The 20,905-nt window shown below is 38.9% G+C and overlaps 1 protein-coding gene across 1 annotated transcript in view; it reads left to right on the top strand.

The window, feature by feature from the left end:
* The window catches only part of ANO6 (anoctamin 6), a 132,300-nt gene that overhangs the window by 37,332 nt on the left and 74,063 nt on the right, over positions 1–20,905 (top strand). The window contains exons 4-8 of the mRNA XM_087723042.1: positions 1,928–2,007; positions 3,528–3,653; positions 11,303–11,368; positions 15,471–15,749; positions 16,945–17,058. Of these exons, the coding sequence (XP_087579168.1) occupies positions 1,928–2,007; positions 3,528–3,653; positions 11,303–11,368; positions 15,471–15,749; positions 16,945–17,058 (665 nt within the window). The remainder of the gene's footprint in view (positions 1–1,927; positions 2,008–3,527; positions 3,654–11,302; positions 11,369–15,470; positions 15,750–16,944; positions 17,059–20,905) is intronic.

The following is a 20,905-nucleotide window of genomic DNA, read 5'->3' as shown; positions in this document are numbered from 1 at the left end:
CATTCATTCAACATTCGGGCGGGGCGGATTAAAATCTTTAACCCCAGGCCTGACGGGATAGCCAGGTCTTAAGGGCTGTGCGGAAGGTCTGGACTGTGGTGAGGGTACGAATCTCCACAGGGAGATCGTTCCAAAGGGTCGGAGCTGCTACTGAGAAGGCTCTCCTCCGCGTGGTCGCCAGTCGGCACTGACTGGCGGATGGAATTCGGAGGAGGCCAAATCTGTGCGATCTGATGGGACGAAGGGAGGTAATCGGCAGAAGGCGGTCTCTCAAGTATTCAGATCCACTACCATGGAGGGCTTTATGGATGGTAAGTAGCACCCTGAAGCACACCTGGAGATCAACAGGTAGCCAGCGCAGCTCGCGGAGGATAGGTGTTATGTGGGCGAACCGCGGTGCACCCACGATCACTTGCGTGGCCGCATTCTGGACTAGCTGCAGTCGCCGGATGCTCTTCAAGGGCAGCCCCATGTAGAGCACATTACAGTATTCCAGCCTAGAGATCACAAGGGCTCGAGTGACTGTTGTGAGGGCCTCCCGATTCAGGTAGGGCCGCAACTGGCGCACCAGGCGAACCTGGGCAAATGCCCCCCTGGTCACAGCTGACAAATGATGGTCGAAAGTCAGCTGTGGGTCCAGGAGGACTCCCAAGTTGCGAACCCTGTCTGAGGGGTGTAAAATTTGACCCCCCAGCCTGAGTGATAGAACATTGGCCAAATTATTGGGAGGGAAACACAACAGCCACTCGGTCTTGTCTGGGTTGAGTACCAGTTTGTTAGCTCTCATCCAGTTCTTAACGGCCTCAAGACCCCGGTTCCTCACATCCACCGCTTCATTGAGTTGGCACGGGGTGGACAGATACAACTGTGTATCGTCCGCGTATTGATGGTATTTTATCCCGTGCCTCCGAATGATCTCGCCCAGCGGTTTCATGTATATGTTAAATAGTAGGGGGGATAAGACTGAGCCCTGCGGCACCCCATAAGTTAGGGGCCTCGGGGACGATCTCTGCCCCCCAACCAACACCGACTGCGACCTGTCCGAGAGGTAGGAGGAGAACCACCGTAAAACAGTGCCTCCCACTCCCACCTCCCGCAGTCATCGCAGAAGGATACCGTGGTCGATGGTATCGAAAGCCGCTGAGAGGTCAAGGAGAACCAGATAGCCATGGGAACGTGTGTTTTATTTGACTCTCAGGGCAGAAGAGTTAGGAAACATCTTCGCACTTGTGTATTGGTCAGAATCTGCATTCGGACAAAGGGGAGGGGTCATTATCAGCTTAATCCCATTTGTATACCGTAAAGGGTTTCAGATACTGCTTTTCCTCTAATGGTTTCCAACCTGCTTGATTAAAGGCTCCTTTTGAAATAATCCGTTTCAAGAGTCTTTACTTTCTTAAGTTAGGAGAGGAGCCATTACAGTGGCTTTGAAATGGTTTGGGAAACTCTTTGCATAGGTATATACAAATGGAGAAGCTTGAAGAATTATTGTGGGCTATATGTTTTATTTCACTTTACTAACATTTCATCCCTTTTACTACATCTCTGTTATATATGCAGTACTCTCTGGATTTAAATAACATTTTCCATTCTTTCATATTCACAGTAATTCCTACTTTATTTCTCCTCTATACATATTTAATAAGATATATGGTGTTGGGCAATATGAAATTGTATCCTGACAACTTGGAGACTGTTTGAGTCAGCCTTTTTGATCCATTTCATTTCCCTCCATATATTAAAGTTGCATCCAGGGCTGGGAAAATTAAGATTCAATTGTGTAACTTCCCAAATGATTAAAGTCTTAATTCTCCATGAAAGATATAAATGGGCAACCCATGAAATTTGACTCCCCCCCCCCCAAATAGAGCCTACAGTAACTGAATGCTATAATCCAACATTGCCTTATGGGATTTCTTCCTTTTAGTCTTAGAAGACCTGAAACAAATTGTTGTTCCCAATTATGGAACAGTCCCTGGCCAGCAAGCTCTTCATATGCCTGAATTGGTAGGTACTAATTCATTATTCTTATAAAATTTGTCATATAGTTCATATAAAGATATGCAAATAAATTTGAATTTCTCCTAGGATATTTTAGATTTGGGTTGTAGAATTAAAATTGTTTAAAGCACTTTTTTAATGTGGCCTTTAGCATTAAAATTTCTGAATAATGTAACCATTGGGGCAATATGAAATAGTAGTAATTTTATATTTCAGATTCGAATTTGCACTTTGTTATTTTTTCATTTTATATGGTTTTTAATCACTACTAGCCACCCAGTCTCATATATTTGAGATAGGCAGGTATATAAATTGAGTTAAAGATATTTAGATACATGGCTATCACTATTGTTTGAAGAACTGGAGTCAACTTAAATTACTTTTAAAAATATTCATTCAAAAAAATTCTCAAGGCATGCCAGAAACCAGAAACAGGTGACTCTAGGACTAGCATTATATTTTTGTATTGCTCATATGCCCACTGAATTATGTATTACCTTCCCACCAAAATGGTATCTATTACTCTACTTGAATTTGCATGCTTTTGAACTGCTAATGGGCAGGAGCTGGATCAGGAATGGGATTTCACCCGGCTCTCAGGTTTTGAACCTGGGCTTTCTAACCGACAAACTCAGTATCTTTACCACTGAGCCATAGCACAAATTCAACAAAATTCAGCAAAACCAATGTAATATATACAATTTGCATTTAAAAACTGAAACTGAAAAATCAAACCAGAAAAAATGCTCACAGTGCACAACACTTTTCTTTTTTAAATCCAGAATATGCAATTTATAAGGTTTATTACAACAAACCTTATAGCAATAAACTACAATTGAAAGCTGCCTCTTCCCATTCTTGTATTGGAATTCAGCCATCCCAAATGGACATTGAATGCAAATGCAATAGCATATTTGATCTAGGCAAGTAACTAGGGTCCAGCAGCAAGAACTAGCTCTGAGCAAATGATGCAATAATTTCTGCCTCTCCGTCATCATCCTAGTCTCTTCTCAACTAGTCTTGGACAATAAGAAAGGAAAGGAATAATTTACTGGTTATACAACACTGTTACAACACAAATAATTATGTTTTGTCTGAATCTAGCAAGAAACTAGAATTTAGAAGTAATGTTTGACTAGAAGTCTCAGAACATAGATGGTTTCTCCTCAGTTCACAATACACAAAATAGTTATTGAGAATATTTTTTTCATACTTGGAAAACTTTGCAAATCCATATCATATATGAATTTGAGTAAGCTAACCAAATACTAGATGGAAAACTTCAGATATTTTGTTTTCTTCTATTTATTCCCCTGTGAAGACCGATTCAACATATATTTGGCTGAAATATTAACACATTCAGTATGGATTACAGTATTTGGGAGTGTGACATGTTTTTCAGGCATCTCTTTCTAGGACTCTGCTAACCTACTTTTGCTCTCCTCAGCTAATCAACCACATATATTTTTATTCTCAAATTATATTAGGTATATTAATATTTATATAGGTATTAATATTTATTCCAGGTAGAGTTTGATCTGAATCCTGACTCTCTGTACTTCAATGATGGCCAAAGAAAAGTTGACTATGTCTTAGTATATGAAGATGAAAGTAAAAGGGAAAGTCAAAATACTTTTCATAAAAAGCAAAAGGTATGAATTGCTTTTTATTTGATGCTGCTATTGAGAAAGTTTTAGTACTTACGACACGTTCTCTTAATTCATTAATTTAGATAGATTCCTCTTAAAATTCTGATAATTACTAAAAAGGTTCCTCTTTTGTTTGTCTCAATTCCACTAAGATGAGTAAGATTTAATAACACTTATATAATTTCAGGCAGGAGGAGGATTTGATCAATGTTCCATAGCTTTCTTGGAACTGAACCATGTCAGAATGCATATTTAAATGTCAATAACATTAAAAAAGGAGAACAAAATCAAACAATCCAGAATACAGTATTTATTTATTTTTTACAAACAATGTGTAAATATATTTAAGGCAAGAATAGACAATAAAGAACAAAAATAATAACAAGTCAGTGAAGCAAAATGCATACATATATTACAGTAATATGTAAAGATTACTACAAGTTAAACTTTGCCCTAAAGGAATCATATTTCTCCCTTTCTCCCTTTCCATGGCCAGGAATTCTTTGGCATGAAAAGAACCATTCAACCGCATGTTTTTTTCCCAATTTAAATTCAGAATAATGAAAATTTCATATGATTCTATGCAAATCAGTCATTATTAAAGCTAAAATAGGGAAATAAAAAGGCTCAAATATCACTATCTTGTAAGAGTCAGCTGCATCAGCATGTATGCTCTGATCAGCATCCTATTTTGCATTAGAATAACAATAGCACTTAGACTTGTACTTTATAACCCTAAGTGATTTACAGAGTCAGCATATTGCCCCCAATAACCTGGATCCTCATTTTATTGACCTTGGAAGAATGGAAGGCTGAGTCAATCTTGAGCTATTCAGAATTGAACTTCTGGAGAGAGCAGTGAGTTAGCCTGCAGTACTGGATTCTAACTACCGCTCCCAAGGCTCTTTTTCAAGAATCTTGAAGTCAAAATGGATTAAATGATAAAAACTAACATTTGGTTTTAGTTTTTATTTAGGATTTACTATAGCAAGTTTCAGACCAGGTTTACAATGGGGGGAAAAAGTCCTAATCAATTTTTTTCTGCCATTATGCTGTTAAAAATACAAAGATAATTAGGAAAGGAGTTGATCTAGTAGTTTTATGGCATCTAAATATTGCATGTTTTATCCATCTTGAAATCTGATTAGACCAGTGGTGGGTTTCCATTATTTTACTACTGGTTCGCTCGTGCGCACACACAAGCTCTTGCATGACACTTCTGCAGAAGCTTTGCGCATGTGCAGAAGCATCCGGGTGGGTGGACAGAGCCTCCCGCCGCCTCCACTACTGGTTCATCTGATGTGGGCCGAACTGGCGGAAACCCACCTCTGGATTAGACTTTAATCAATGGCTTTTTTAGGACTGGAAAGGCAGTTATTCAACTTTTGGAAAGTTCCACTGATTTTGATAACTATATACAGCTATTGTACTGTCCCTCAATTTTTTTAGTTTTTCAAAAATGGGAACAATCTAAATATTGCAGTATTATATTGTGAAATTTGGGTAATTTTATACAGGCTTTTCATTTTTATTAATCTGCTTTGTTTGTGGCTAAAATGCTATATTTGTAGGTATATTGATTCATTTATTGGCTTAATCATAGAGTTATGGCAGCTTACATTAGATCCAAAATTACCATGATCAAAATAATTATTTAAAAATTCTAATTATTAACATCTAAGGTGTTATCAATTAAAATGTCCATACTAAAGATAGCAGTAAAACATCCATAGTAAAGTTATAATGAACAGTCATAGAAACAATAAACAATATAACATCCATGATACAATATTTTATGTTAATAGATCACATCAAAATATTAATTAACCTGAAATAGCAGCCTTACAATAATCATAAATACTGTGTCGGTCATTAATCAAACGATTTCTGAAATAGCATAGTCTTATCAATGTTTTGGAAGGCCCACAAAAGATGAACCAATCCAGATTCTAGATACACAGGTTTATGTTTTAACTGGAACAGTATTAACCCATATTAAAACATTGTAAGGTAAAAATGTTGCATTTATTTTGTTCCTAATTTTATATTTTAAAATAAGTACAATCATATGGAAACATAATCACTGTCACATGGTTGCAAGCAGGAGTAGGTTCCGGCTGCTGCTACTGCTGGTTCACTCAGGGATGCGCTGCACTTGTGTGCAAAGCATGTGCATGCTCTTGATGTGCACTACATGCGCATGTGCAGTACTAAAAAAAGCTTCTGTGCATTTGCAGAAGCAAAAAACAAGATGGTGGTGCCTATGGAGCCACCGAGAGAACTGATTCAGGGGTGTGGCAGGCCAAGTTACTACCTACCATATTTTTGGGAGTATAAGATGCACCTTTTCCCCTCAAAAAAGAGGCTGAAAATCTGGGTTCGTCTTATACACAGAATACAGCATTTTTTGCCTCCTGAAACCCTGCCCCTGCACCAAAATGGCCATACATAGCCTTTAGGAGGCTTCCGGAGTGCTCCTGGAGGCTGGGGAGGGCAGAAATGAGTGAAACGAGTGTACGCTCTGCCAGCAGCTAGCCCACAACCATAGAGCATATGCCCAGAGTGGTCACTGCTGGAAGATTTGGTTTGGAAGTTACTGAAAAAGTCATGCGGTGGCGGCAGCAGAGGTGCCCTGGCTCTGCAGAGAGAGCAGGGTCAAGGCATCATGAGGCTGGGAGGTGTGCAAGCAGGAGCGGAACAGCCGCTCATGCAACCCCCCCCTCCAGCCATTCAGAGTGCCTTTCACTAGCATTTCAAAGGAGCCAAGCCACAGAAGCCGGGCGGCAGCAAACAGGCGGCTTAGTGATACCCCTAAGTCAGTGAATGGTGCTGTGCCCGGCTGGAAAGAGGGTTTCTGGGTGGCTGCTCATGAGCGTGGTCGCTTCATGGCTGTTGTGTTGCATTGCTGCGACAGCGCAAAACAGACATTTGTCCATGAGGCTGTGCACAGCTCTTTGGGAGCCCACTCGCAAGAGAGCAGCCGCCCGGCAACCCCAAAACAATAAACCCTCCCCTCATAATAAGGTCTAGGCCATATTTTGTGGGTAAAAAGAAAATAAGACCCTGTCTTTACTTCCTTGTTCTTCTTCCCTTGTGAAGTATTTTTCATAGAATTCTTGCACTTTTTCTATGTTATCTATTTTATATCTTTTTTCTTGCCAAGAAACCTATATCTCTTCCAAACATCTGTACATTATTCTGTTTTTATTTAACTGATTAGTAAAAAATTGGTACCATCTATGTTGTTCCCTGACTCTCCATGGTATCTGTTTATGAGTAATCATCTCTTTTCCCTTGTATGTTATTATCCCTTCTCTTTTTTTTTTGTACACTTTGTCTCTAGTTGTTCTTTTGGCAAATCTTACATGCACTTCTTTTAGTAGTCTATGTCTAATGGCATAATTGGTGTGTACACAATAAACCTCATCAATGTCTACTGTCATCTCTTGTTCCTTTCTCTGTAAAATTTCAGCAAAAATTTCGGTCATTTTTCCTTTCAGGTCTTCCTCTTTTTCTTCAACTATGTTTTGAAATCTTAGATAATATGAAGCTCTTTCCATTTTAAGAAAGGTTATTGATTCTTCTAACTCTTTATTAACGTGTATATTTCAACTCCATTGTTTCCATCCTCTGATCTGTATGTTCTATTTTTGTTTTGATGTTCTGAATTTTCTGTTCATTGATTGTCATGGTGTTCTGTATCTTTTCAATTTTGTCATCCATGTTTTTGATATCTCCTCTCAATTCTCCCATTTCGTTTTTAATTTCCTCATGGTTCTTCCACGTCTCTTCGTGATTTGTTGCTATCACTTCTTGGGTTTTTGTCATTGCCTCTTGTATCATCTGGAGCATCAATTGCATACTTTGCATTGTTTGTGCCTGTCCCGCTGTTCCTGCTGCCATTCCGCTTTTCTCCAGTCCCAATGCACTCTTGATAGATCTTTGGTTTGAGGGTGAGGATGCTGCTGATGCAGAGTTGGATATTGTTTTTTCCCCTGTCTTTGTTAAAATAGTACTAGTTTCCATCTTTATCCCTTGGTTTATCCTAGTCCACAGTTGCATACGTTCTTCTTTATTTCTATTTTATTGCAAGTATCAGTGATTATATATATCAATAATTCACAATAATTAACCATTCTTATTATCACATTTCAGTATGTAGACTATCCTATATATTATTCTATTTTTAATCCTCGACTATTATATATCACAGAATTATATATCACACTATTATCTTATGCAAATAAATATCTCTCAGTTATATCAGTTATACAGATACTCAGTTCTATTAATCAGCCTCTCTATGATTTTCTTTCAGTAATTCCTCTTTCTTTCTTTTTTCCCCAGTTTCTTCTAGTTCTTAATATTACTTATGTATTCTTATTATAGATTTATATGTATGTATGTATATGTGTGTGTGTGTGTGTATGTGTGTATGTAATTGTGTTTTTTTGAAATCCGTTGGAAATTAATACGTTTGTGAGGGTGTGTAATTCAGTTTTCAGGTGGTCTTTGTCAGCTAGGCGTTTGGTTCTGGAGATGAGGGTCTTGCTACGGAGTTGATAGTGGTTGGTGTGTTTTTTTTCTGGCAGATGGTGTGTCCTAGGGAGCCATTGGGTTTTTTGTAGATTAGGACATCCAGAAAGGGAAGTTGGTTGTTAGCTTCTATTTCCATAGTAAATTGTATTTTGGAGTGTAGGCTGTTGAGATGTGTGAGGAAGTTGTCCAGTTTTTCTGGACACAATATCAATACAGCCTTCAGCACTGACCAAAAAATACCCAACATCTTAAGAAACCCCAAAGACAAGATCCAGCTAGAAAACCAAGGAGTCTATGAAATACCATGCAAAATCTGCCCAGCCACATACATTGGACAAACTAATAGGAGAATAAATGCATGCATCACAGAACACAAAAACACAGTCAGAAAAGAAGAAAAAACTTCCTCCCTGTTCCAGCACCTTAAAGCAACAGGGCATTAAATTGATTTTGAAGGAACCAAATTACTCTCCAAAACTGAACACTTCAACAAGAGAATAATTATGGAAGTTATTGAAATAGAGGAACACTCCCACAACATGAATAAATGTGATGATACCTCCTGCCTACCAGACATCTGGAAACTAGCCCTAATCAATAAATGAGTCCCAGCCACAAAAACTGACACAGGACCCAGAACAACACAGGACACTATCACCAATCACCCGCCCCAAACATCAATTCCATCAACCAATCAAGATGTGACAACACAGCCAACCAATCCATTTAAAGCAACAAAGGCAACATTCCACACACATAGAAAAACAGCAGCTCTGATCATGCTTTGCTCGCATAAGCATGAAGCCAAAGGCATCAGCCTGAAAATGACGAGTATGACCTCGTCGAAACGTTGCCAAGATACTGTCCATCTTATACGGGAAAAGACCTGAATATGCCAAGGCTGCATACCTATACCCATGAAAATCTATGAATATATATATATATATATATATATATATATATATATATATATATATATATATATATATATATATATATATATATATATATATATAATTTAGAATATCAATCGTAGCTGGATTTCCCTTATCAGTTAATATTAATGTTTAATTATATCTTTATCCTCCATGTTTGTCTTCTGCTTTTCTTTTTCCCCTTATGTCACTGTCAATTGTTCTTACATTAGCCTTTACGGCTCAAATTTATAATCCACTAGATGTCGCCCTCTTCTCAGTACCACTGTTCATTCTGTTAATCACAGCCAGTAATCACAGCATGGCCCAGAGGCAAAGAGAGAGAAGAAGAGGAGACAAGAGAAGAAATTTCTCCAACAGTTCCAAAACAAAGCTTTTTCTATTGTCCCCTGTCCAGTTCCAACTCCCAAGGAAAAGAAGTACTATATATTTATAACACACACACACACACACACACACACACACACACACACACACACACACACAAATCCTTGAGGTCTTCATTACCTGGATTTATTATTCATGATTGGAACTCTGTTCAAAGTTCGGCTATTCTTTGGAACAAAAAAGAAAAAACAACAACCAGCCCAACTCTGTCAGGTGTTTTCATCAGCCCATATATCCCAATCCCATTGTAAACACCGGTTTTTCCTGCTTTCTCTTCACTCTCCTATCAGGCGTCCCTCTGTGATCACTTCTCTTCTGCTATTCACGCTGCCACTTTCCACTCCCCGCCTCTGCTCTCACTGCTTTTCGGCACTAATCTAGACTGTAAAAACAGTCTTCACTACAGAGCTTTTTTTTTTCAGCTTACCTGCTCCACCAATTTCAAGTTGTCCTCCTTTCTTGGGTTGTTGATGATAACAACTTCCTCAATTTTAACTGCTTTCTCTATTCACTTTCTCTTATGCAGCCGCCATCACTCCAGTCCTATCCAAATGACAGGATAGATCTTCGTCAGTTTAGTGGGTCTATCCACTGGAGGTTTGCCTTACCACCCCAATGTCTTCAGAGTTTCCCCATGAATTTGCCGATCCCATCAGGTTCCGCAGAACTCAAAAGTGAGCCCAAACAAAGAAATTTGGGTTTCAGGTTACGGGAGCTGCCATTCCTCAACCCCAGCATGATGACGTCACCGCAGGAAGCTCTGTTTGTATTCTACTTGCTGACTTAAGTGGTCCATTTCATCCAATCTTTCTGTTATTTCCACCAGTTCATGTACATTTTGGTCTTTATTTCTCATTCTTTGCAAAATACGGTCTGTTTTCTGATTCATACCATCAATTAAGTTCAAAATATTTTGAAACATCAAGGCCATCCAATTAAAAAGTTCTCTCATTCCCAGTGCTGTTCCTTCAACTCCAGACACAATGACAATAAATGTAGGGTAAACAATCACGCCTCAATCAAATCCAACAAACAGGGAGTCCAAGATCCTGGGAGTATGCTTTGATAAATAAGACTCTCCTGATATTTATTTCACTCAATCTCCATTTTTTCAAAACAAAATCAATTTTCCAGAGGAATCAATCCCAGCAATTACTCAGTACTCTGATAATGCTAAGGGCTCACTCATATGGTTCTTCTTCATTCCACCCTTCTCTCTTTATTTGCCCTCCCTCCTCTTCTTCTACTGTATCTTTGAAATGAGAAACATGTTTTGTTCCATGAGTCAAGTTCTACAAGTCAAAATTTAAACCAACTTTATTATCCTGGTTGGGAAGGCAATTAAAACAAATGTTGATTGTCTTTATTGCAATTGTCAATGGTGGTTTGCTACAAACTTTATAACAGCTAATGAAAAAAAGATGCAAGTGAAGAAAAAAAGTACTTTCATAGTGCCAAATCATGATTATGATTAAATTCAAAACTGTGTTCAATAGCTATAGCAAAAATTCCAATTTAAAAGAAAAATCTAACTTTCTAATTAAATTGATTTTTATTGACTAGTTTTACTAAATAAATCTAATAAATCTAATTTTATTTAATTTCTTCAAAAACTGAAATTCTTGGTTTCTATAATTCTATGCATTAATTGCTGAAGGTTAAATTCTAAATTTTGTTTTTGTGATAAATAAAATTAGTTGAAACAATGTTTTATTTTTGTTAAAATGTTTTCATTTCTTTTGAAAGATATGAATCATTAAAAAGTTTCACAATTTTAACCAATTTTAACAGAGGAAGAGACAAGTCTATGAGTCAAACCTGATAAGCCGTGGTTTGCAGCTTGAAGCCACGAAGTCAGTGAGTACAGTCCATTATGCTTTTTAAAAATATATCTACAGTATATCTATATCTATTAAAAAGAAATGAATTTATGCAGAAGTATAATATATGCATTTATATACATTTATATAAATATTACATATTTTGTATTTTATATACTTTGTACATTCATGATTTATAAATTGCTTTTTTAATAATTTGAGGAGATAAATCAATGTGATAAACAAACAAACAAACAAACAAACAAATAAATAAATAAATAAATAAATAAATAAAGGGGTAATAAATCTACTATCTTAAGATGCCTTTCCTCTGCAGTGTAGCATAGGCATTAGAGGTTGGACTGGAAAATAAATTATACTCTCTTCTGTAATCAAACTGTCAACAAGCTACTCAGTTCATAGGACTTACCACCCCTTTTGCTTGTGCTGGCAACCTATGACAATACAAGCCCTACTTGACAAGCCCTACTTCATTTCTTCTTAGTCCCACTTATATTGTAGGCTAATAAGATCAATGTTATATATTATTTGAAACTCAGATTATCACAGGAAGCAGTAAAATTAAGAAAAAGTAAAGGCTTATGTTCAAATTGGTAATATTTATGATTATAAATCAATTGTATGCTGGTTCCATCATCAGGAAATGTTCATCAATGAAAACATTTTCAGAATGGCAATCATGCTCACAGAATAAATTTACAGTCACAGCTAATAATATTGTACTATTTATACAACTTTGCTTGTAATGTGTTTCACACATATTTTGATTAAAGGAATTGTGTTCCATTAGCAAATGAAATCTACCATGAAATCTTAATCACATAAGCGGTATCTAATTTATATACTTATATGTATTGTCAGCTGATTGGGAACAATGATCATTATCTTGTCAAATTTAATTTATTTGAATGTAGACAATTTCTAAGGAAATATACATACTACATTTGAGTTCAAAAGCAGAAAGGAATTAGTAAAACAGAAAATGAAAATGAAAAATATTAAGTCTGTTTGGATTGCTTAGAAATTACTGAATTCCATAATAACAGCTAGAATATTGTTACATTGCAACTTATAAAGGTTGCACCAAAAGATAACATTTTAAGGAGATTAATAATGAAAGCATGCAGGTCAAAAGTACAAAAATTATTTAGATATAACACAGTAGGAAACTAGATACAGAAATGTAGGATAGTTGGATAACTAGGAATTTAAGTCAACAATAAAGATATATTCAGATTTGAATATACAGTACGTATTTGAATGAATGATTTGCTTCATTTGGCTTTGACCACAGTTCTCAATGCACAGTCATGTGACTGGGTGGGCATGGCCAACTTGGAAAATGAGGTGAAACTCACTTAACGCTCTTGCTTAGCAACAAAAATTTTGGACTCAATTGTGATCATAAGTTCTCTTTCTTTTTCTTTCTTTCTTTCTTTCTTTCTTTCTTTCTTTCTTTCTTTCTTTCTTTCTTTCTTTCTTTCTTTCTTTCCATCCTTCCTTTTGTCTCTCTTTCCCTGTCAGCCTCTACTTTCCTTGCTTGCTATCGGCTGCCATAGAAACGGGGAGGGAGGAGGTTTGAGATATTTGGGAGGGGGAATTACTGGTGCTGGAGGAGTATGAAGAAGGGAGTTTTGTTCTCACCATCTTCTGTGCATGCTGGTAGCCTGTGTTTGGACTTGGTCAAGGCCAACCATCTCGCATACCAACTTGATGAGGCTTTTTGAAGATGCACCGCACATGACACCTTAGGGAGGTGCAGATTGGACATTGGGTTGGGGAATTGGGGGGAGAGTGCTGGATAAATGTTTAATATGTACATTTTTGTGACTTTTTGGCTCTGATCTTGCTTTCCTTTTTGCTGCTTTCAATTCATATCTAGTAAAAGTATTTTTATCTCTATTCAAATGGAGTTGAAGTTTTTCTTTCTTGGATATTACAATACAATACATTACAATACAATACAATACAATACAATAAAATAGCAGAGTTGGAAGGGACCTTGGAGGTCTTCTAGTCCAACCTCCTGCCTAGGCAGGAAACCCTATACCATTTAAGATAAATGGCTATCCAACATCTTCTTAAATACTTCCAGTGTTGGGACATTCATAACTTCTGGAAGCAAACTTTTCCACTGATTAATTGTTCTAACTGTCAGGAAATTTCTCCTCAGTTCTAAGTTGCTTCTCTCCTTGATTAGTTTCCACCCATTGTTTCTTATTCTACACTCAGGTGCCCTGGAGAATAGTTTGACTCCCTCTTCTTTGTGGCAACCCCTGAGATATTGGAACATTGATATCATGTCTCCCCCAGTCCTTCTTTTCATTAAACTAGACATATCCAGTTCCTGCAAACGTTCTTCATGTTTTAGTCTCCAGTCCCCTAATCATCTTTGTTTCTCTTCTCTGCACTCTTTCTAGAGTCTCCACATCTTTTCTACATCGTGGTGACTAAAACTGAATGCAGTATTCCAAGTGTGGCCTTAAAGTGGTATTAACACTTTACGTGATCTTTATTCTATCCCTCTGTTTATGTAGCCTAGAACTGTGTTGGCTTTTTTGGCAGCTGCTGCACACTGCTGGCTCATATGTAAATTGTTCCATTGGATTCCAAGATCCCTCTCACAGTTATTACTATTGAGCCCTTTACCACATATACTGTACCTGTGCATTTCATTTTTCTTGCCTAAATGTAGAAACTTACACTTTTCACCATTGAATTTCATTTTATTAGATAGTGCCCAATGTTCACGTTTGTCAAGATCCTTCTGTGTCTTAAGCCTATCTTCTGGAGTGTTGGCTATTCCTGCCAGCTTGGTGTCATGTGCAAATTTGATGAGTTCCCCCACCGATCAGCATTTAACAAACAGAGAGCTAATATTCATTCTGGCTCCATCTTATGGCTGCTTGAGGTAACAATATCCAATCACATTTACAGCAGTACTTAAAGAAACAGTACTATCATGGCTTATATATTGCTAACCCAACTTTTAGCTTACATACCTAACACCCTTATCCAAATCATTGATGAAGATGTTGAAAAGTACTGGGCCCAAAACAGAGCCTTGGGGTACTCCACTGCATACCTCCCTCCATGTAGATGCAGTTCCATTGAGGACTACACATTGAGTGCGGTTGGTCAGCCAGTTACAAATCCATCTGGTGGTGATGCTGTCTAACCCACATTTTTCTACTTTATCTAGTAGTAGGTTATGTCTACCTTATCAAATGCCTTACTGAAGTCCAAGTAAACTATATCAATGGCAGTCTTCTGGTCCACTAATTTTGTCACTTTGTCAAAGAATGCAATAAGATTAGTCTGGCATGATCTGTTTTTGACAAACCCATGTTGGCTTTTGGCTATTACTTTGTTTACTTCTAAGTGTTCGCTAATTCGTTGCTTGATTATCTTTTCCAGAATCTTTCCTGGTATTGAGGTCAGGCTGATGGGTCTATAGTTTCCTGGAACTATTTTTTTCCTGTTTTTGAAGATGGGAACCACAACAGCTCTTTTCCAGTCCTCTGGCAGTTCCACGGTGCTCCAGGATCTCTGAAAGATATAGTTCAGTGGTTCTGAGATCTTTTCTTCCAGTTCCTTCAGAACCCTGAGGTGTAATCCATCTGGTCCTGGTAATTTGAACTCGTCTAGGGTAGACAGGTGCTCACTTACCATTTTCTTCCCTATTTCAACTTGTGTTCCTAATCTGATTTTTGTGGTGCTGTTTTTGATAGGTTGGACTGTTTTATCCCAGGGCCCATGGGAGTCTGACAACCAATCAGAATACAAGCTCAAGATCAAAGGCCAAAGAGGGCATAAAACCAGGGACTCGGCTTCTCTTCCTTCCTTGCTTTCCTTTCTCTTCTCTTCTCCACCAACATTGAAGCATGTGATCACCTTTTCTGTTCAGGACTCAAGCCATGTGGTCCTGTCCACCATTAAAACCATCTTTCCAAGCAGCCTCCATGTCTCCAGTGTCTTTTTCCCCACTTGGAGACAAACCCAGAAGACATTTCTTCCAACAATGTATCATAAGATTAGCTCTTTCAATGGTTCCAAACAGATGTTAAGATTATTCTTGAGATGTGATATTTTTAAAATCTCAATATATTTTACTGCAGGTCATGGATGAAAAGCTGATCTTTGTAAAGGTGCATGCTCCTTGGGAAGTGCTGTGTAGCTATGCTGAAATTATGCACATCAAATTGCCTTTGCAACCTGATGATACAAAAACCCATGACTCAGCACTTACATGGATTAGCAGGTTCTTCAATGTAGATGAAAATGTCATCAACCCAGAACAGGATTTTTTTACTGCTGCATTTGAAAATGAACGTATTTCACACTTTTATATTCAGGACAAGGACTCTTTCTTCAATTCAGCAACTAGGAGCCGAATAGTAAGTTGTAGAATTTATTATTAAAACATGTATTTTTATGTGCAATATTAGACTAATGTTTATTTTGTTCTTCTGAATATCAAAGCAATATGTAAAAAATGCATTGCAGCATATAATCTAATATAATATAATATAATTAAGTAAATATCAAATGTTGGAAAATTAAGTGGCAGACAGAGTACAACCCACTAGTAGAATGAATAATTTGAATCAAATTGGTTCTCATTTCAGTCCAAAATATCTCCAGATGAAGCTGAGTAAGACTCTTTGAAACTGATGGATAAACTGATGTCAGCAAATATAGATAATATTGAAATATATGTACCAAGGGCATTTGCATAAGGCTGGTTTATATATGAAGTCAGTACTACCAATTTTTATTCCCATAATTTGTTTTGCAAAATTACGAAAATGAACATATGAACATCGGCAAATTATAATGTGCTGGCCATGATTTTTCAAAAGATTTTATTATGCAAAAGTTCATTTTCAAAGCTCTGTGTGAAAGTACTCTTAAAAAACAGAAAATCATACATTCACAAACTCTTTTGGTCTGCAAGACATGCCGTAAGAGTTATTATAGATGTTGTAGCCCACAAGAAACCAGGACCATATGCTTTAAAAACTGTATTTTTGAAAAGTCAAGCATTTGTTCACATGGCTGTGGAAGCATTCAAAGCACAAATAAAGAAAAACATATATTCAGCTACTAACCCCTAACTAAGACCTTTCCTTACTGCTGAGCTCTATGATTTACCATCATAGAGATTCAAAAAAAGTAAATGCTGTTTGCCACTATTACAAACCACTGCTATCTCCTGATTTTCACCCAAGATAACAAAATCTAATAGTTTTTGCACTGTTTGAAGCTGCCTTTGGACAGTGTCATAATACATGGGAAAATACTATTTTAACAACTAAGGATGACTTATGCCTGTTTCATTCATAGACTGGAGAGAAGATGAAGGCAATATTATGGAGACATAGCAAACAAAAGTTGTTGCCAGGGATGTTTATGCCATAATTAGGAAAAGTATTTAAGAAGAACACTAGTAAATACCAAGAGAAAATTACAGCAGGAAGACATTTTGCCTAGTAACTATATGTACTCATAAGTATTGTCTCATAAATAATTTCCCACTTTTTAAGTTCATCCCCTGCTAATGAAGAAATTTGGGTTGGGGGGGTATTTCAGGTTTACTTTATTCTTTGTCGAGGAGAATATGCTATAAAAGATAATGTGAAAAAGTTTGGTATCAATAGACTTCTGGACTCTGGAATCTACAAGGCTGCTTTTCCACTCCATGATGTGAGTATAAAGAATTACCTTTTTCTTATACTGATATAAAATGTTAATCTTGTAATCTTTTTTAAGATGTACAAAATTCACTCTGTTATGCAAGCTCAACTAAAAACCTTCACAATGGACAACAACAAAGGAATGTATAAATTTTACATACTAAATTGTATTGAAATGATTATGTGTCAGCCTCTGCTTTGCTGCTGCTTCGGCTGTCATTGAAACAGGGAGGGGGGGGCATGGTATCTGGGTGGGGAATCATTATGTGCTGGAGGAAGTTTCTAGACGCTGATCTGACCACCTTACTGCGCATGTGGAAGAAGGGAGTTTCCCTCCAAGGACAACTGTCCAGCATTCCATCCTGATGATGACTTTTGAAGTTATCTCCCACCTGACAGTTGGGTGCATTATAATTGGACTATGAACGGGGGTGACAAGGGGAGGGGATTGAATTATACATGATATTATCCGCTTTCGCACCTAATTAACCAGACTCAGCTTTGCTTTGCAACTGTTCGTTTATAATTAGTAAAAGTACACTTGATTTCAATTCAAATGGAGTCGAGTGGTTTCTTTCCTGATTACTAAATGAAGTCAATGCTGACTATAAGCTGAGTCTCATTCGCACCCATCCCGGAGCTAACAGCTACTGAGGGGGTGCCCTCACAAGAAGAAAAGGAATGTCTTTGCATGTAAGCGACCAGGAGGAAGAAGAGGGGGCAGCGGCAGCACCATCGTTAACGGAAAGACTGGCCAAACTGAGAGTGGATGAATCTGCCGTCCGTCCCAGATGGACATTGGGGTGTGGGACAGAAAGAGGACCCTGAGGAATTAGATGGTGGAGTTACAAGAAGGAGACCAAAGAAAAAACCAGCAGCTGATTGGAGTGGCACTGGAGAGAAAGATTACAAGATTTCCCACGCCATGAGACTCCTCGAAGAAGCATGGACTGAATGTCGAAGCTGAGAGAGAGCAGTGGAAAGAGAGCCAACAGAGGAGTTGGAATAAAGGTACTCAATGCGAAGCTTAAGGAAGAGTGAAGGGGCCAAGGGGGGTTGTGAGGAAGAAAACCCAGAACCAGCCTCCCCCCCTGCAGCTAGAGTCATTCAAAGGGCGGGGGGCAAGCGATGCCAGATGGCAAAGGTCCCTCCCTTAACCATAAAATATGATGGAGACCCCAAAGCTCTTGGGCTGTTTATAATTCAGGTCTGGAATTATATGGAAATCTATGGACCTGATTTAGAGACAGATGAAATTAAAGTGAGAATGGTGTTAATGGCCTTAGAGAAGAAAGCAGCCAAATGGATGGTTGGCCTACATAAATGCAATTCCCCTCTCCTGAGGAATTTTGATGAATTTATGGCAGCCATGAGAAGGAGGTTCGATGACCCTTTGACCAAACGATGCGGCCGCCTGAAATTTACGGCTCTTAAGCAGGGAAACAAAACTGTGCCAGATTATGTGCAAGAATTTCAGGAATTATCAGTTTATATGAGGGGGTGGTCGGAAGAGGCTTTGCTGGATCAGTTTGCTGAATGAAAAAGTATACCAACAATGCATAAACAGACGCCTTCCCCGTCATTTAACAGTTTGGTATGAGAATGCTGCAGACGTAGAGTTGGATTTAGCCAGGCTTCAATGCATGAAAGAGGGAGATGTGGAGAAATCCCCCCCAGCAGTCTCAAAAAACCCCTCCCGCACCAGGAGTGAGGGCAGAGGAGGTTTTGCAGGCAAAGCCAAGCCTTTCACTTGTTTCTGCTGTGGGAAGGAGGGTCATTGTGCTGTGAATTGCCATGTCAAATTGGCTCAGCCCACCCCACCCCCCCGGAGAGAGGGAAAATCAGTGAAAACTCCAAGCAAGAGAAGGGAAGCTGCTTTCGCTGCTGAGAATGTTCCCCAACACTTCCAGCCGGAGGAGGAGGGAGGCGTGAGCCCCAGCTCGTCTGACGAATCGAATGGGGAGGAGTCTCATCGCTGGGTAAGTTCCAGAACTGGCCCCATGCTTATCCCAATTGAGATGAGAGTGCCATCTTCTGGCGCAACTGAAAAACTTTTAGCTCTCCTAGATTCAGGCTGTTCCCGCTGCATGATAAACCCTGAAATGGTGGAGAAACTAGGCTTGAAGTTGAGAACTTTGAAAACCCCTATTGTTTTTTGCCAAATTGATGGTTCTATTGCGGGAGGCGGCCCTGCTCACTTTTCTACAGAACCCATAGAGATGAGGATGGGGACCCACCAAGAATTAATAACTTTTATTGTGGCACCTGGGATGGACCGACCCCTTATTTTGGGACTTCCCTGGCTTCGGAGATGGAACCCCCGCATTAACTGGAGAGAGGGTTGGTTACGAATTCGCACAAACGTATCTTCTGAGAGGAAGGTTGAGACTCCTGACTCTGACACTACTGGCCCCACATTGGCAGCCAGGGGCAGGAGAGAATTGAGGGGGAGGAAAGAATCCCAAAGGAGTATTGGGATCTCAGGAGGGGGAATTAGTGAAAAATCTTCTGATAAATTACCCCCCCCCCACAGACCCACAGATTGCACCATTGATATTTTACCTGGGGTGAAGCTTCCAAAACCCCAAATATATTCAATGTCCCCTAGGGAAATGGAGGAAATGAGAAAATTCATTGATAAGAACTTGGAAAGGGGGTTCATTGAACCGGCGAGACCCAAGGTGCTCCTGTACTATTGAGAGAGAAGAAAGATTATGTGTTAATTTCAAAAACTTGAACTCCATATCATCTCAGAACCTCTACCCGTTGCCACTAATGAAGGACATGCTTCCCAACTAGGGAAGGGCTGTATTTTCACTAAGTTGGACTTAAGAGAGGCGTATTATAGAGTCAGAATTAAAGAGGGGGGCGAATGGAAAACTGCTTTCAACTGTCCCCTTGGCTGTTTCCAATTTCGTGTGATGCCATTTGGCCTACAAGGGGCGCCAGCGGTCTTCATGCAACTAATTAATGAGGTTTTACATGACCATCTTTACAAGGGCGTTATCGTATATTTAGATGATATCCTTATTTACACGGAAACACGTGAAGAACACGTGAAGCTGGTTCGTACAGTGCTGAAGAAACTTCGGGCAGCTGAACTTTACACCAAATTATCCAAGTGTGAATTCCATCAGGAGAAGGTTGACTACCTGGGCTATCGCATCTCCCACGAGGGTGTTGAAATGGACCCCGCTAAGGTCAAAGCGGTCACCGAGTGGGAGGCCCCTCATACACGAAAGCAATTGCAAATTTTTTTGGGTTTTGCTAATTTCTATCGCCAATTTATTCCCTCTTTTGCTAAGATAGCTAACCTCCTGAAATCGTAAGCACCGGAACCGTATCCAGTATCTGGTGGCTTGGAAGCATTTCCCCCCTTCTCACACTGAATGGGTTGACGGGTCCCATGTTTGAGTGCCTCGTCTGCTCCGCAAGTTCTACTCTGCTTATCCTGACAAGCCCTGACTTTGGACCTTCTCCTAATTTTCCTTTTTCTTTTTCTTTTTTTATTCCCTCCCCCTTTCCCTTTTTCATGTCTTGTTGTCTGTCTGTTTCTTTGTGTTCTTTTCGTTTCTACAGGTCTGACCACCCTTTTCTGGAGGAGGGCCGGATGTCAGCCTCTGCTTTGCTGCTGCTTTGGCTGTCATTGAAACAGGGAGGGGGGCATGGTATCTGGGAGGGGAATCATTATGTGCTGAAGGAAGTTTCTAGATGCTGATCTGATCACCTTACTGCGCATGTGGAAGAAGGGAGTTTCCCACCAAGGACAACTGTCCAGCATTCCATCCTGATGATGACTTTTGAAGTTATCTCCCACCTGACAGTTGGGTGCATTATAATTGGACTATGGGGAGGGG

The sequence above is a fragment of the Thamnophis sirtalis genome, unplaced genomic scaffold, assembly GCF_051295495.1.
Source record: "Thamnophis sirtalis isolate CommonGarterSnake01/CBP01778 unplaced genomic scaffold, rThaSir2_p1.2 scaffold_9, whole genome shotgun sequence".
NCBI classification, from domain to species: domain Eukaryota; kingdom Metazoa; phylum Chordata; class Lepidosauria; order Squamata; family Natricidae; genus Thamnophis; species Thamnophis sirtalis.
Note: the sequence above shows the minus strand (reverse complement) of the source record. Positions and strands in the feature narration are given on the sequence as shown.